At 38.1% G+C, this 15,588-nt stretch overlaps 1 protein-coding gene and 1 long non-coding RNA gene across 4 annotated transcripts in view; one reads left to right on the forward strand and one right to left on the reverse strand.

Moving 5' to 3' along the window:
- Nucleotides 1-1,117: 1,117 nt before the first annotated feature.
- Nucleotides 1,118-4,274, reverse strand: tmem186 (transmembrane protein 186). Of its 2 annotated transcripts, none has more exons than XM_064322697.1 (2): nucleotides 4,115-4,274; nucleotides 1,118-2,415 (listed from the first exon to the last, which is right to left on the reverse strand). In XM_064322697.1, the coding sequence occupies exon 2, from the start codon at nucleotides 2,404-2,406 to the stop codon at nucleotides 1,720-1,722; it is 687 nt and encodes a 228-aa protein (XP_064178767.1). In that variant the 5' UTR covers nucleotides 2,407-2,415; nucleotides 4,115-4,274; the 3' UTR covers nucleotides 1,118-1,719. The 2 variants fall into 2 exon arrangements, with proteins under 2 accessions (XP_064178767.1, XP_064178768.1); XM_064322698.1 differs by lacking the exon at nucleotides 4,115-4,274 and adding an exon at nucleotides 3,560-3,696.
- Nucleotides 3,689-15,588, forward strand: part of LOC135248275 (uncharacterized) — a 132,869-nt gene continuing 120,969 nt past the window's right edge. For both annotated transcript variants that reach the window (XR_010328395.1, XR_010328394.1), the window contains exon 1: nucleotides 3,689-3,781. This is a non-coding gene — a long non-coding RNA (uncharacterized LOC135248275). The remainder of the gene's footprint in view (nucleotides 3,782-15,588) is intronic.

A 15,588-nucleotide genomic window follows, 5' to 3' on the forward strand; every position in this document is an offset into this window, starting at 1 on the left:
GCTGAGTCTGGGGGCCTGAACACTCCTGCTAGAGCAGAGGTGGAGCTGTTTAGTATGAATAGGTATACAATGTAACATGTTAGCATGCAGTATTTATATGCATGAAAGTGTTCCAAGACATTTCCTGCTAAATGTCTTGTATTTTTAGATAAAGCTCAGAAGACATACAGGAAACCAGACAAACTTGCATTCTGGGAATGTTTACCTCAACTCTGGGAAACAAACATAAATCATTAAATACAAACATGAAGAATGAATCATATTTTGCTATGGCAGCAGTGGTATGGTTGATAATCATAATGGAAGTGATTTCGTACTCAAAAGTTGCCTTTGAGAATCTTTGTGAAGTTGTTCACATTTCCAAAGGGGTTCACCAAGGACCAGCATTTGCTATGAGCTGGAAATGAATGAATTATGATGCATGATCCAAGTTATTTAGACCATGGTTTGATTGTCGGTGCTAGATATGGTGGTTCCAGAATCTCAGTAACAGCTGACCTCCTAAGATTTTCACACACTAGTCTCTGGAGTTTACAGAGAATGGAGTGATAAAAAAACATCCAGTGAGCGGACGTTCTGTGAAAACACCTTGTTAAAGAGAGAGGTCAGAGATGGGCAGAATGGGCAGGCTTGTCAAGCTAACAGAAAAGTCACAAAATACAGCCATTTCTGTAAAATGGTACAACACATATGCATGTAAATACAATGAAATAAAAGCTGACTGTCTGTACTTTTTTTCTCATTCATCTTTTAATCTCAAATCCAAATGCCTAAAGGACATAGCAAAAATAACAAATTTCACTCTACCGTTACCATACTTTTGGAAGGCTTGTGAAATGGTATGCGGTGTTCACAGGTGGTAGTAAGTTTATGTAATATGGTGGAGCAGAATTGTCCAAGGGTGTAACAGGACTCACTCTCTCTAAAAAGCTTGATATCATCACCTCCTGTATACCGCTAGATACATAGGTACTTTAATGTCATGGATAAAGCCACATGCAACAAACTCATCCTCAAATCTATAAACATGGGCGAGATATTAGCAGCTGATGAAAATTATTCCTTCTGAGTCAATGCAAAGGAAGACAAAATATGACATTAAAGACAGAATACAAGCTTAGAGACAATATTATTTATTCAGAGGGAACATATTAGCCAATGGCAAAAATGAATTACTACTCAGTCTATGATGTTTTCGTCTCTCTTCCTGAATACTTTATTATGTATGAATGTTTCTTTGTACATTAAAACATCTGTTGGCATGGTTGAAATTGTGATGAAATGAACAAAAATCAAACATTGTTACTTTCCAACAAACACATACTGTAAACATGTATTGATAAACATTATTATTAAATAAGTATCATTATGCTGATTAATATTTGATTTCAATAGTTTATCAGCAGGAAATGAATGCCAGCACTACTCTTTTAAAGATAATAGTCCTATATTTTATTGCAAAAAACCGATGTAGGTAATGGCATGACTGAAACTCACCAAGTATGAACTTGCACACACTGCTTACTGTTAGGTGAATTCATACTTGACAATCGATATCACAACTAATAAACAATCAATCATCCAAAACAAAAGCATATTCAATCCTTATATTCCAATTAAACCCAACAGACAATGGGAGACAATGTTATGAATTCAGTTTTAAAAACAGAGAGTGGCCAGGAAATGTGAGATAAGCCTGTGACAGTTTCAAATGAATCATTATGAGAATTTACCAAATACCAACTCAAAGCCCTGCTTGTCCATCACATGTCCAAACCGTGTAGAAAAATACAAAGTGTCTGGACAACTGTACCGTTTCAAACAAAGTAATGGCTCATTCTTGGAATCACCAGTGTCTCCTAGCGTCATTACATCAGTCACAGGCAGATAGAGGTCACGTCGATTCCCCCAGAAGGTCAGGTGAGAGACTTTAAGTGTCGTCTTTGAGTTATCCAGATAAATCATGCCCACAACTCTTCTAAGGTAGTGACTAAGAGAGTAAAGCATGATGGCTGCAAAGACAGCAATCCCAGTGCTGTAACACATCAAAGTGTATGTGACTTGGCCCTGATAGTATAGATAATGTACAGGTGGGAGCAGTAGCATAGTAATTCCTGTCTGCGCAAGCTTAAGCCTGGAAATTACTCTGAGAATCCTGATGGCTGGAAATGAGTAGATAAGGGTAAAGTTATGTGATGGGGGGTTTTCGGGTTTCTCACGAGCTTGGATGCGGGGAAATGTGGATAACAAGCGACAGCACTTGACAGGCGCTGTCCTTGTGAGTTGCATCTGGCAAATTCCATGTAGGCGGGGTTGGACACCAGCGATGAGCCATCTACAGTTTTTTACAGCCAACTGCCCTCGACATCCAAAGGCTCGGAATGGACCTATGCCCAGGAACAGCATTCGTCTATCCTAAAAAATACAGAACAAAGTGGATGAAGGAAATAACTTTTCAGAAGAGAGGTAACATGGTGCCAACTACCATTCAAGATGTACCCAACAGTGTTCAGCAAAACATTAAGGTTAGGTTGTTGTAAAATTTCTCCTGACCGTGAAGAATGCCTGACTAATTTACATTCTGGACAGATGTGACAACAAAGTAAATATATTGCTGTTTTCATTGCAGCACTTTAAACACAAGCAATATTGGAAGCGCTGTCCTAAACGTTCTTCTTAAAGTGAAGAGTGCCTGACCTGCAAGCGTAGAAATGTTTTAACACAGCAGCACAATTATATTGAGAAATCCCATCGTTGGACAAACGGCAATATGCTATAACTGCATTTAGATCAAACCTACTATGCATAAAAATAAAAATAAAACACTTGTCAATCACGCTCAATCTGTTTATAATGCCATCATAGTGCAGAGTGTTTTAAACCATATAACACTGCACTCCCTTGGAAAAAAGCAAGTAGAAAAGGAAAACAGTAGGCTACATGTGAACTTTAAATGTAGACCCACTAGTCTGACTAAACTGGTCAGACTAAAGTGGCTCACTTTTTAGTTAATAAAACTCAATAAGTAACATATCCACTCAGAACTAGTGGCTTACTACCTGTGCAGTAGTTTAGTATCATTTTCTGGAGCCTGCTTGAGTATACTTGATGTACAAAAAGTTTTTATTGAACCATAAGCTGCATAATAGTTCAAAAGTGAGTACACTTTCTTATTTTAAGAAATAATGCTATATTTGTGAGCTTATAAAGTTTTGTAGGGTCCACCTTGTCAAAGTTCCCTTCAGCCTACAACTGTGTTTCAGTAGGCCTATCATATGAAATCATGAAAGACATCTGAGCGCCACTCCATCATACAATTAAGGGGAGAATGCATAGTTAGTACATAAGAAAAATGAAGTGAGCGTCGGCCATGTTCTTGGGTTAATGAAACCGTTAGCACAGCCAAGATGTTATTGGGGAATCATTGAAAATGCATGGCAATAGGACAGCACCTTATTCCAGAACTCCCCTCAGTGCCAGGAGAAGAACATCAAATGACACAAAAATACATCGCAATTCAAGTAAGCTTCATGTATTCATTCTTTGTATATAAAGTTACCAATATGTCACTGTCGACTCTTCAATATTTCGCAACCGCTCAGGTGTCTGAACCATTTGAACCGGTCGGGATGAATCTTGAAATTTTAGGACAGCGCTTCCGGTAATGCTTGCGTATAAAGTGCAGCGACGGAAACATCGATAGCTCTGATCAGCAGTCGCATTTGTCCAGAATGTAAACAAGTCGGGCATTCTTCACCGTCAGGAGAAATTTTATGACAAGGTAACGTACCCACAGAGGTAACTTACCCCTATAATGCACCACCTGTACGTTTTTGTTTAATTAAAAAAAAACTACCTAGCCATGTAACCCATTAAAATAAGTCGCAAACTGTAACTTGCTAATGTATTAATTCAATTTACAAGATAGACTCGTGAAGTATAGTAACTAAACGCGTTTTAGCAAACCAACTCGCCGAATTTCCAGGAACTCGCGTTCATATTATGCCTCGCTATCAAGCTAATTATGATAAATTATTAAATGAATATAACCTTTTTGCGTTTAATCAATTAAAACAATATTATACATATTTACTTGTGGCCTATCATGACTTACCGTACGAGTTGTTTTCCAGTTTCGTATGTTAAATAGCCCGCCCTCCTCTTAAGGACGCTAAAAGGGGACTGTTGATCGGAACATTTGGTGCATCACTGTTTATGTACTGGACTGCATTCTTAGCTATTTTTTGTTCGTTCCACACAGAGATGCAGCTCGAAGTGGTTTGCGTAGCTATAGCAGTGGAAAGAAAATTATAATAAAAATACAATTAATAAATAAAAAGTATATACAATTAAATTATAAAAAGGAAATAAAAATACGAACAAATAAAAATAAATGCGTAAAATATCAACAAGTAAAAACGGGAGAACATTAAGTTTAAGGGGTTTTAAGTTTGCTTTTGAAATCATCCAACAAGAGCCTGCTTCTCTAATGTTTATGGGTAGGGTGTATGGAGGTATTTTTGTAGCAAAAGGCATGCATCTGTAGAATGGGTTCACACATCTGTAAACGGTTTCCCAAATCTTTAAATGAATGTGAGAATATGCACAAAACAGTTTTAAAGTTGAACAAAGGCAACTAACAATTACAACTTCTCAAATCAACTAGAGAACATAGACTGTAGAAAAATATGGACAAAGTCACTGTGATGAAACCCATTGACTCTCCATGGGCTTGGTGAAAAGCGTTTTGAAGCCCAGGAAGTGTAGTTCCTGAGCGTCTCCATGTAGTACAAATTGGAGCCAGCGACTGCGCAGTATGGACATGAAGTCCTCGAAGTGACACAGACTGTCCCTGATTCGTCCACAAAATATTTCCATCTTGTCCAGTGCTCTCCAACCCTGGTCCTGGAGAGCTACAGGGTCTGCTGGTTTTCATAGTGACTCTGCACTTCATAAATCAGTTGATTACACTGTTAACTCAACTCACCTGGTGTCTTGGGTCTCAGTTAGGTGCTGATTTTAAGATGAAAACAAAAACCAGCAGACCCTGTAGCTCTCCAGGACCAGGGTTGGAGACCACTGGTCTTGTCCAAATAGCACAATAACTTAACAAATCGGCATACCGGGGCACATTAGACAAAGAAAAAACACCTACTGTGACTACTTTTTCTTGACTTCGTATTTTTACCGTATTGTTACCATTGACTTACAATGAAACGGGTGGTTGACACACCTGTACTGGAGCCAACCGCACTGGCTCTAGTGAGCAATGTCTGCGTGTAACATTGTTGTGAAAGCACTCCAATAGTACCCAGCTGCAGCCCCACAGAACAAACCCCTGGCTGGGCAAATCCCGCAAAAGTAGTCCAAGGTTTTAGGGCTCATCTTGTAGTCATGTAGCTGCCTGAGTCATGAATAGGGTTGGGTAGCACTATGGGGCCAGTTCCCATATGACCGGTACCTACCTGACCAAATCTCTGACCCCCCCCCCCTGTTATACCCAGGGGTCTGGACAGGTTTTGGTTCTAGACCAGCACCAAGACACCTGAATCTGCTTGTCAGGATCATGATCAAAGACCAGTAAGTAGTTGAATCAGGTGTCCTAGCTGTATAAACATACTGGGGTCAAATAAACAAATATCACAATATTGAACAGAATTTGTGTGTGATTCAATGGTCCCACTGTTCACAATCAATTGGACATCTGAATACCGGGGTAGTACACTGCTGTAGAACAAAAAACAAACAAACAAAAGACATTTGCTACTTCAGATCTTATTACAATATGGCACTGGTTACCACCATGGGGACTGGTTACAGTACTGGACTAGGAATCGGAGGGCTGTGGCTTTTAGTCCTGGTTATGGCTCTGTATTTCCTTTATTTCTTCAGTATAGCTTCTGTTATCAGCAATAAATGTGGTACACATATAAGTAAAAGCAAATGTAATACATGTGGGACAAAATTACGTAAAGACAAATGCAATGTATTGAAAACCATGGGGATGTGGAAGCGATTGGCAACACCAGCTAAAAGTGTGGATGAAACTACAGTTTAATTCCATCTAATCAAAATGCTTGTTGGAATGCATTTAAACTCTTGGTTGATTACTTTAATATGCACTTGCAGCTTTCATAAAACATCAAAATTTCCCTTCATTCATCTGTTCAGCATCTGTGAAGCATTTTCTAAATGAATAAATGGTAATGATAATGATAATGAGGCTTGATTTTCCGAAATGTTTGTGGCATTGGCAAACCAACGGTATAAAGTAAAGTTTTATGCCTTTGTGTATGTCAGCTTGATTCTCCTCTTCAAGGTTGTTTTGAGGTCAGAACCTAATTGAACTCAAAAATGGGTCTTGAAAAATGTGGTATCATTATTTATAATGCTTTCATTAAGATTGGAAGTATGAATACCACATACTAACTAGACAGTGAGGCCTTTTTCATATACATGTAATATTTGTCATCATTTATATTGAGTTAATATTATTAATTTGACCAATGTTACAATGTACATCAAACTTCCCTGCTTGTTATACACCTGGCAAGCATTAAAATATTACTACAGCATATCAAGCCTTGTCTAGCCAGTTGGTTACAACATCCATGTGACCTAATGTACATGTACAACACTCATCTGACAAAGAGGTCTGCTCCTGGTCATTATGGAGATTTATAATTCAAAGTACCTCATCATGCCAAATACATGAAATTGGAACCGGCACCTTCTTCATTTCTAGTTTTAAACTAATTTTGTAATGCATAGAAATTTCCTGTTCAATTGGCAATTGAAATAATTCTAGTCTCTTCCTTTCTCCTATTTTCCATTAACAAGTGTGTTGTTTGGTACTATGAATCACTCTCCTGAGTAAAGTTTGCAAGTGGAGTACATGAGGGGAGAGCATTTACCAGATAGACAGGAGCTACAGTACTTTCTTCTTTCCTGCTCAATAAGATAAGGACACTTGTCAACCCCATGATGCTTAGAGTAGAGTAGACTTTTCCTCATGGAAAACTGGTTGATTACAAAGAGTAACAAAAAAGCATATGAGCAAGTGTAATGCAAGTGAAGAGGTCAGTGTTGGGACCACTACTCATCCTTACATAAATTGCCCTAATGTTGACATTAAAAACTCAGAGTAGAAGCATGCTATGCGAAGCTGCTAATGCTAGGCCAGTAGAGACGGAGTGGCCAGCAGCTGAAAATGATAAAACATGACTGGCTCCGTCAAAAAGAACACCGTTGGTAACACTGTCACCTCCAAGCAAGAAGGTCCTGGGTTCGAACCACACCTCGGCCTATTTGTGTTGAGTTTGCATGTGTCTGCGTGGCTTTCCTCTGGGTACTCCAGTTTCTTTCCACAGTCCAAAGACATGCAGGTAGGCTAATTGGAGACTCTAAATTGCATGAGTGTGTGAGTGAATGGTGTGGGCGCCCTGCAATAAATTTACGACCTGTCCATGGTGAATTCCTGCCTCTCGCCCAATTCACGCTGGGACAGGCTCCAGCATCCCCCTGCGACCCTGACCAGGATAAGTGGGTATAGATAATGGATGGATGGATGGTTCTATCTGAATGTGTTTCCCACTTCCCTTCTCTTTTTTTGATCAGCTAATTTCAATTCCGAGTCACATGCCTCATCTTAGTTCTGCTTTAATCGTGTTTCCACATTTGCCCAATTCCCAGTCTTCTATGTTGACAGCACTAACGCTGCCAACCTGCAGTTTAGTCTCTCATATATCCTCCTGAGACCTGGCAGAAAAAAAAGTTGAAGCATTTTTTGACATAATACAAGTGTCTTGGATTACAAAGACATGTTGCAATGAAAATATTTTGAAATATATTATTTATTTTATTTTTATTGAATGCCCCTTGTAGTGTAGGTACTGCTTCACCCTAGTACAATAACCGTATTATGGTTCTTGAGTTTAAGACCAGACACTTATAAGGCAAAAATAAATTGTGGGGTCTTAGGACTATATTCAGACGGCACTCACTGACATTACTGATTCCATCCCCTTCTGTATAACATTCCATTGTTTCTGAGCCTACTTGACATGTATCAATGGCTGCATCATTCCAGTGTGCATTACTCCTACTTCAGCCTTCTTACCCTGAATGTCTTCACCTCATTTCGCATCCTCTTGATAATCTGATGACCATTTTTTGAAATATTGGGGAAACTAGAAAGTCATGGCTTAGGGTGGGATTATGAGAGGTCATTCACTGTGAGGTCATTCAGAGATGGCCTCAGACATTGTGCTAATTTTATTGTGATCTCCCAGTGCTAAGTCTATGGCAATCCTATAGTTGTATCCTGTATTTCCTGGGAGCATTTACAAAACTGTACAAAATCAAAACAAGGACAGCTCAGTTGTTTGAGTGCAAATTTACTGTTGCATACCTAATTCAAGTAACAGAGATCTGTTTATCTGTGATTAGAGTACCAGAGTAGTCTTGTCTGCCCTTTTCCCCGAATGTTAGGATGTGTAATTTGTGCACTGGAATGCCCTATTGGCTGGAATGGTAATTGTTACGATGTATGTAGCCTACTTCTGAGCACTGTATATTTTTGCTCTCATGATGAAATGAAAATTCCTTTTTTAACTTACTTGTGAACTACTTTAAATTAGGCAAGATAGAATTTACATAACTGGCCTCAATTTTCTCACATTTATGTACTATTTGTAAACTTAGAGACACAGGGTGTTCTTTTGTTCATGGGTGTTTTAATGGTTGCCGATTGGCCTTAATTTATATGCTTTCAACCGAATACTTACATTTCAGGAAAATTAACAGCCATTTAAACCGCTTCCTTATGTTCAAAGAATAGTCAACAATCTTTGGAAACGCCCTTACTGCACTCTAATCTCTGATCTCTGCGTGTCTATTGCATTGTAAGTCACTGAGGGAAAGAGTGTCTGGTAAGTATTTGTAATTAAATGGATGATTTGGAACTACATAGTCAGCAAGTAGTTTATTGTTTATTGCAAAAAAAAAAAGTAAATAAGAAAGCAAGCAATTTAGAAATCGGACCAAAACAAGCAATATTCAGTATTCTTAATTCACCAATAACTACATTTTGTGTGTTTTGTTTTATTTTTCCAGTGGATATTTCTTTTAAAAATGTAAAACTTTTTTGATCATCAGAACTAAACCAAACAAGATCAGCAGTTCTTTGGTTGCTGCTGTTACTGAGGTGGTGATTCCATTATATTAAAATGGAAATAGTCTGAGGATAAATCATTTTGCAGTTCTCTGTTTTCTGTCTGCAATAATAACTGTGAACAATGAATAAATAGCTGCTGTCATCTGGTGAATCTGGGATGTTCAATTTTTCACCATAAAATGTGTTCTGAGAATTAGCCACTAGGGGTCACCTCTGTTTACCCAGCTGCTTCTGTATTCTTGCTTGTTCATTTAATACACTTGGAGACTGAAACTGCTGTTGGGCAAGGTATCTTATGCTGTGGGTGTATATTAAGATTCCTTATTAATTCAAACCTCCATCCACATACTGATCAAAATATACCAAAAAAATGTATTAATTGAAAATGACTAGTTTTAATAATCAAGGTGAAGAAATATGTTTTTGGTCATGCCAATAAATACATTATGTAGTATAGCTTAATGGGGTTGGACTGCTACATGTAAATGACAGAGGACCACTTTCTTTAGTGTTAATAAAGTAAATACTGTTAAAATCAGCTGTTTGTTTATTGCAGTGGTATTAAGCCTGCCTGTTAACAAAATAAGACATAATGCTCCAAAGAGCCCTGATCTGTCTTTTACATTCTATAATAATTGCTCCCGGTTAAACACTCCCCGCTTGCCCTTCCCTTGCCTTCTCCCACCCTAACCCCCGTGAGCAGACCTGTGGTACGCTGCCACGGGAGGAATGGCAGATGTTGAAACCTCGCCACCTGCTCTGTGTGACAGAAACAGATCCTCTCCGGGGGTCCCTTGTCATTTTCTTAGCGGTCTTTCATCTCGCTCTGAGGCCTTTTCTTCCCCTCCTCCAGATTTAATCACAGCTGCTCGGCGCGAGCGCTGCCAAGGAGTCGGGCCTCAACACAGCCCCGATGATTTGCGAGGTCAACGGCGCAAAAGTCACAAAAGACCTGGCTCCCCGCGCCACTGATTGAGCTGATCACACGCGGCTCAGAGGGGAGTTTCCGTCAGGAGAGTGATGACAGCTCCGTGCTGACACTCCGCGGATAGTCGCAAAGCTTTTCCTATCTTTTCCCTCCTCTTTCTCTGCAAAGCAGCCATTGGTCAGGGGAGAACGATGAATAATACAGGCAGAGTTTTGCACACATTCCCGAGTGTCAGCACCAAGGAATCGCTGATAATTGGTTTTATCCACCGGTTCCCTTGTGCCACTGATGGATCGCATAGCGCAACTTGTCAAACTTCGCATCACAAAATTACTACTTACCTGAGTATGTTTATGCTGGTCAGCTCTCCAATATTAGACAGTGATTTTTAAACCTCAATATCTGTTGTTTCAAAACCAATGCCATTTCACAGGTGGACTACAATTGGCGTGTAGCTGGTATAGCTACATTACGGCATTACTATGCTGTGGACACCCCCAAAAATTGCCATAAAAATATTTAACTTAACTCCAATGTATATTAACGCTAGACCCTTCAGTCTGTCGGTCATTTTGAGACGCACATTATTTTTATACTTCCGTGGCTGTAAAAGTTTATTAAATTTGAATGAGCCTTCAAAATTCTGAAATTCTGATAATGAATTGTCCATAGATCTAACGCGGAAGAGACAAAGCGGTACCTAAAATCAGACTAGCTTCTCCCAGTTTGAAATATTCCATCATTCTAAGCAAACAGAACAATGGGAGCCTGTAATTAGGCAATTTGAGAGAAGGTTTGAATCTTAAGCAATCTGCCCAGTAGTGAGTATATATTGTTTGATGACATACACAGGACTGCATACCAGTTGTCAAAGCTCTGTGCTGATACACCTTGGTGGAGAGCAGGCTGATATTAGCGTTTGGTCAGATCACTTTAATTTCCTGTCTTATGAGGCTTTTGGCAAATACAAACATTTCACTTCGTAGTTTTTGTGGTTAATTCCTATTACATGTTGGCAAATTTAGTTCTCTGGTTCAGATTTACTTGTGTTTGGCACAGTAATGGCTCAGAACACTGTGTGTAAGGTTGGCTAATCACTTGTAATGGGTGAAAATACCCAGTTATATTAAGAGAATTCTTTATGTCTTTATGTATTACTGTGATGAGTGATAACTGACTTTGATATTGAGACAGATTGAAAGTTGGGTCATTTAAATATTGTGTTCAATTTATGGCAGCTACTTTTCTTCTTAAAATTAGTTTTGACTAGTTTTGAACACTAAAATACAATTTTGCGTGTGTGCAAGTCCCATATTTGTTTGAAAACATTATTACCATTTAATATTATTATGTCCCCTTTTATGTCTTATCAATAAACCTCAGAGTGAGTGTGTAAAACTGCTTTACACAGCTAGTCTTAGGGGAGGGCGTCATTAACCTCATAGCGGTTATGATAACTCTGGACCCACATTTTAACACGCCATTCAAATAGCGGATCTAGTCCTGTGTGCTTCACATTCTTTGCAGAGGCCTTTCACCAAAACTGCTTCTTATACTATCAAATTTATCGGCACACTTTGGGGATGTATTTATGCATTACATTTTGCTCTGCTGGGTTTGGCCCATCAACTTGCAGAATTCCATAAACAGTCAGTAAACATGATGTAGGCAGCCAGCTGAAGCCCAAAATAGGAATTCCTCTGATATATCCACAGGGAGCATAAAAGGTCTGAGTTCAGCTCAGGAGTCATATTTCGTAAAGTACTCTTTGAAAAATTTGAATAGTTTAAAGCTTTTACAGTATCAGAGCTCAAGTTATTACAGGAAGGTAACAAATTTGACTAATTCAGACAAGAGAATGGAAAACATTTACAGCTTTGCACACACATTAATAGAGATGACTGTACCGTTCTGTCATTGACACCTGTTTATACCACATTTTGGAAAAATAATATCTTGTATTGTCTTACTGCTTCTGTGTATAATGCTATTTTGTTTTTATTTCTTTTAAAATTACTGCTGCCACGGCCAACATAAAACATGTGCATTAAAAATAAATCATGCTTATGAATTTTAAATATCCAAATGAATAATTTCATTGCTACAGTACTGTACTGGCACTTCGTTTAAAATTTATAATAACTGAAATTCAGTCTTAAAGGTCACCATAATAAAACATCAAGTTAAATTATATACTGCTCCTCTCAAATGGGCTCTCAAATGTCTGTGTTGTAATGAACAGCACACCACTCTCCATTGCATTCTAAAATTGTGACAATGCAATGAGATTCAAGCTATAAAGGACGACATTTAATTTCAGACTTTGTGTTTATTACAGTTGGTAGCATTTGATCTAATGCCTTCATTGCCTTCTTTGTAACTGAATCAGTGGCCATCGATAATATAAAGGGGCCTCTTTATCAATTATTTTAACTAACCATCGGACATGTTGTATGAACACGTACATTAATTTAGATGTACAGACAGGCATTATTGCATGAGGGACATATATTATTTCCTTGTTTTTAAATGAAATATGGCATAGATCCATGGTGTTTCCTAAATTAAATCATCAAGTCTTACCTGTAGTGATGTTTGAAATGTATTATATTTTTAACTATATTTTGACTTCATGTTGTACACCTGGTTGTGCACATACAAGCCAGAGAGGAATGGTGATTGTCTATTATGATTGTTCCTTCATTACTGAAAAGGAAGCAAAACACTTCAAAGCAGCTTATGTCCTTGAATGCCCTACTTTCAGCATATATTTGAAAAGAATGCAACGCACACACACACACACACACACACACACACACACACACACACATCAGAATAATGAGAAAAAAGCTATTTCAGTTGCAAAAGTTGGGTTCTTTTGCATTAATTATGCAGAAAGCAAAGAAATATGTTTTGTAAAGGGGCTTATGGGAGGTGAAGTTCAGAGATTGTTAAAAATACTCCAAAACCTCCAGCTCTGAACTTCTGTGAAATAGTTGTGATGCTCTGAATAATAAACTGACTTGGCAGCAACAGTAAGCCTGGGGTGGCACTCGGCTCAAATGCTCATTTAATGCTGAGTTCTGATCCTCAAAGTCCAAATAACTTGACCTTTAACCTTGTTTGAAGCTGACCTATCGTAATGCGTCTAATTGCATCACAGCTTTGTCTGGAGCATTTACATTTTGAGATGTAACCACGATTTTCGGTTTCACAAATTAGCCTTATACGACAGTCAACATACTACTATCACCGCATGTTACTGTTTTCCGAACCAACGCCTTCCCTGTATGGATGATGTCAAGTATCAAGAGCTGACGGCACTTGATTCTTCTCGTGTGTAGTCACCACATTATTTGTCATTGAACGCAGCATTTGATTCTTTTCATGTGAAAGCGGCTTAATTGTGGCACCCTGCAAGGTGCTTTTGTTAGTGAGCGTTCAGAGTCATAATATCCTAAAATGCATAATCACAACTTGTTTGACTTATGTCCCCCTGCATTCTCCTCACATCTTCTTTTACAAATCAACTTGTAACGTCAGGTTTGCAAATTCAAATAATTAAATCTTATAATTCATTGAATATTCTTTGCTGGAGGTGCCCTGAATTTGATGAAGAAAACGTGGTTACTATCTTTAAAGTTTTGGCCAGGTCTATCAAATTGTATTTACTGTGAAACAAAAATGGTTAACTTGACCTTTATAAGATACCCTGTCTATCAGTCTAGTCTAAATATGAACAAACAAAACTGAATGCATTAGTGATGTTCACTTCTAAAATTAATTGGAACGAACATTAACCATTCCAGTAGAATAACCATTTTTCTAAATAGTTGGTTACACTGGTAGAAATTCTCACTCTAGCACCTTCTGAAGTAAACAGATCAGGTGGAATGTATAGATCTAGTCTTTAAGGGGAAAGGGAAAACATTAAGTAATTGAAAAAAGGCAAGAGTTAATTAAAATGCAAATTGGAATAAATAATTTGCATGGCACATTTAAATGGATTATTTGACCACATACAGTAAACTAATTCAGTGCACAGCTGCCCTGGTTAGGAACTGTCAGAGTAATGTATGGCAGATGCACTAAAGTGCTGGCAGATCACTTTGTTAAATCTGCATACGTTTCTTATACGAGCTAGAGAGAAATGCTGGGGGTTGGGTGCTAACATCTAATAGTACATAGTTAATAAAATGATTGATTCTCAATAGACAATGTCTTTTTCATGCTTGCTTTTTTCTATAAAGACACCTTCATGCATCTTTGAACTGGATATATAAAGAATGCAACATTAGGTTGTTGTAAAGAAATCTAATGCAATAATAGGAATTATAATCTTTCTCTGCCACGCATACCTATATTCTTTACCATCAATTAACATATCCAGGTATGCATGCATATAGCCATCTGATGAGGTCTTGCATCAGAGAATTTTCAATACAAGTAAAAAATAATGCAAATCTTTCAAAGGCGTTTAACATCTGGAGCTGAGGCCATGAGTCCACCACTGAAATTTATGTGTAGCACAGGGTCAAATGCTGCATTCTTTGTCCCCTCTCGCAAATCAGAACTAGGACTAATGACCAAACAAACGTCATGACAGTAATGATGCAGTACCGTGAAGATGACCTGCATTTTATGACTCCACCAGAGGTCGCTGCTGGGTAGATAAATGAGGCCACCAAGAGCATGATTGCTTCAATGTATGTGCTAGAATGTTGGCTGCACTAGAAAATTAAGTGACAGTCCCATGAAACCTGTGATGGCCAAAGAGTGAAAATCTAAGGGGTAGAAGAGAAATGGAGTGGAAAAACAAGAAAATAGACCGGAAGATATAAACTGGTATGTAAACAGGAAAACATACAAAAAATACATTCTATCACAAGTCGCTGGTTTGTGCATGTGTGTAAAAATAAATAATTTGGTAAATGTGATGGACGTAATACATTGATATACACAACTGTGCCCCCTTATTATACTGCAAGCATAATACATATAGTGCCCAGCAGAACATGAAGCATGTGTAAGAATAGGGATATACTTATTATCTACACTAATCATTAGAAGTAATCGATATGACAAATTATGTGGAGTAAAGTGATACCTTATTTGGCCTGTGATATTACCCTACTATCTCTCTCTTTTCAGAATTCATCCCATATTCATGAATATTCATTATATTGCCCCTTAAGGAGGTTATCTCTATGTAAATGTTGATGAACAAAATAAATTGCAGTGCGAGTATTGCCAGATTATGTACATTATTGTGAGTAGGCGGAGCACTGGGATTGTGATGACATTTGACACCATATGATGCTGGAAAGTAAATTAAGCAATGTGACTGGAAGTCAGTGGGGCAATGTTAAACAGGGTTTTGTTTTCAAACAATGTGAGATTTTCTTAAATGAATAAATTACAAATACTACCTCTGAACTCTATCTCTGAACACTAGTTACTAATTAGGTTCATTGTGGTTCATTAA

Source organism: Anguilla rostrata, chromosome 2 (genome assembly GCF_018555375.3).
Source record: "Anguilla rostrata isolate EN2019 chromosome 2, ASM1855537v3, whole genome shotgun sequence".
Classification (NCBI taxonomy): Eukaryota; Metazoa; Chordata; class Actinopteri; order Anguilliformes; family Anguillidae; genus Anguilla; species Anguilla rostrata.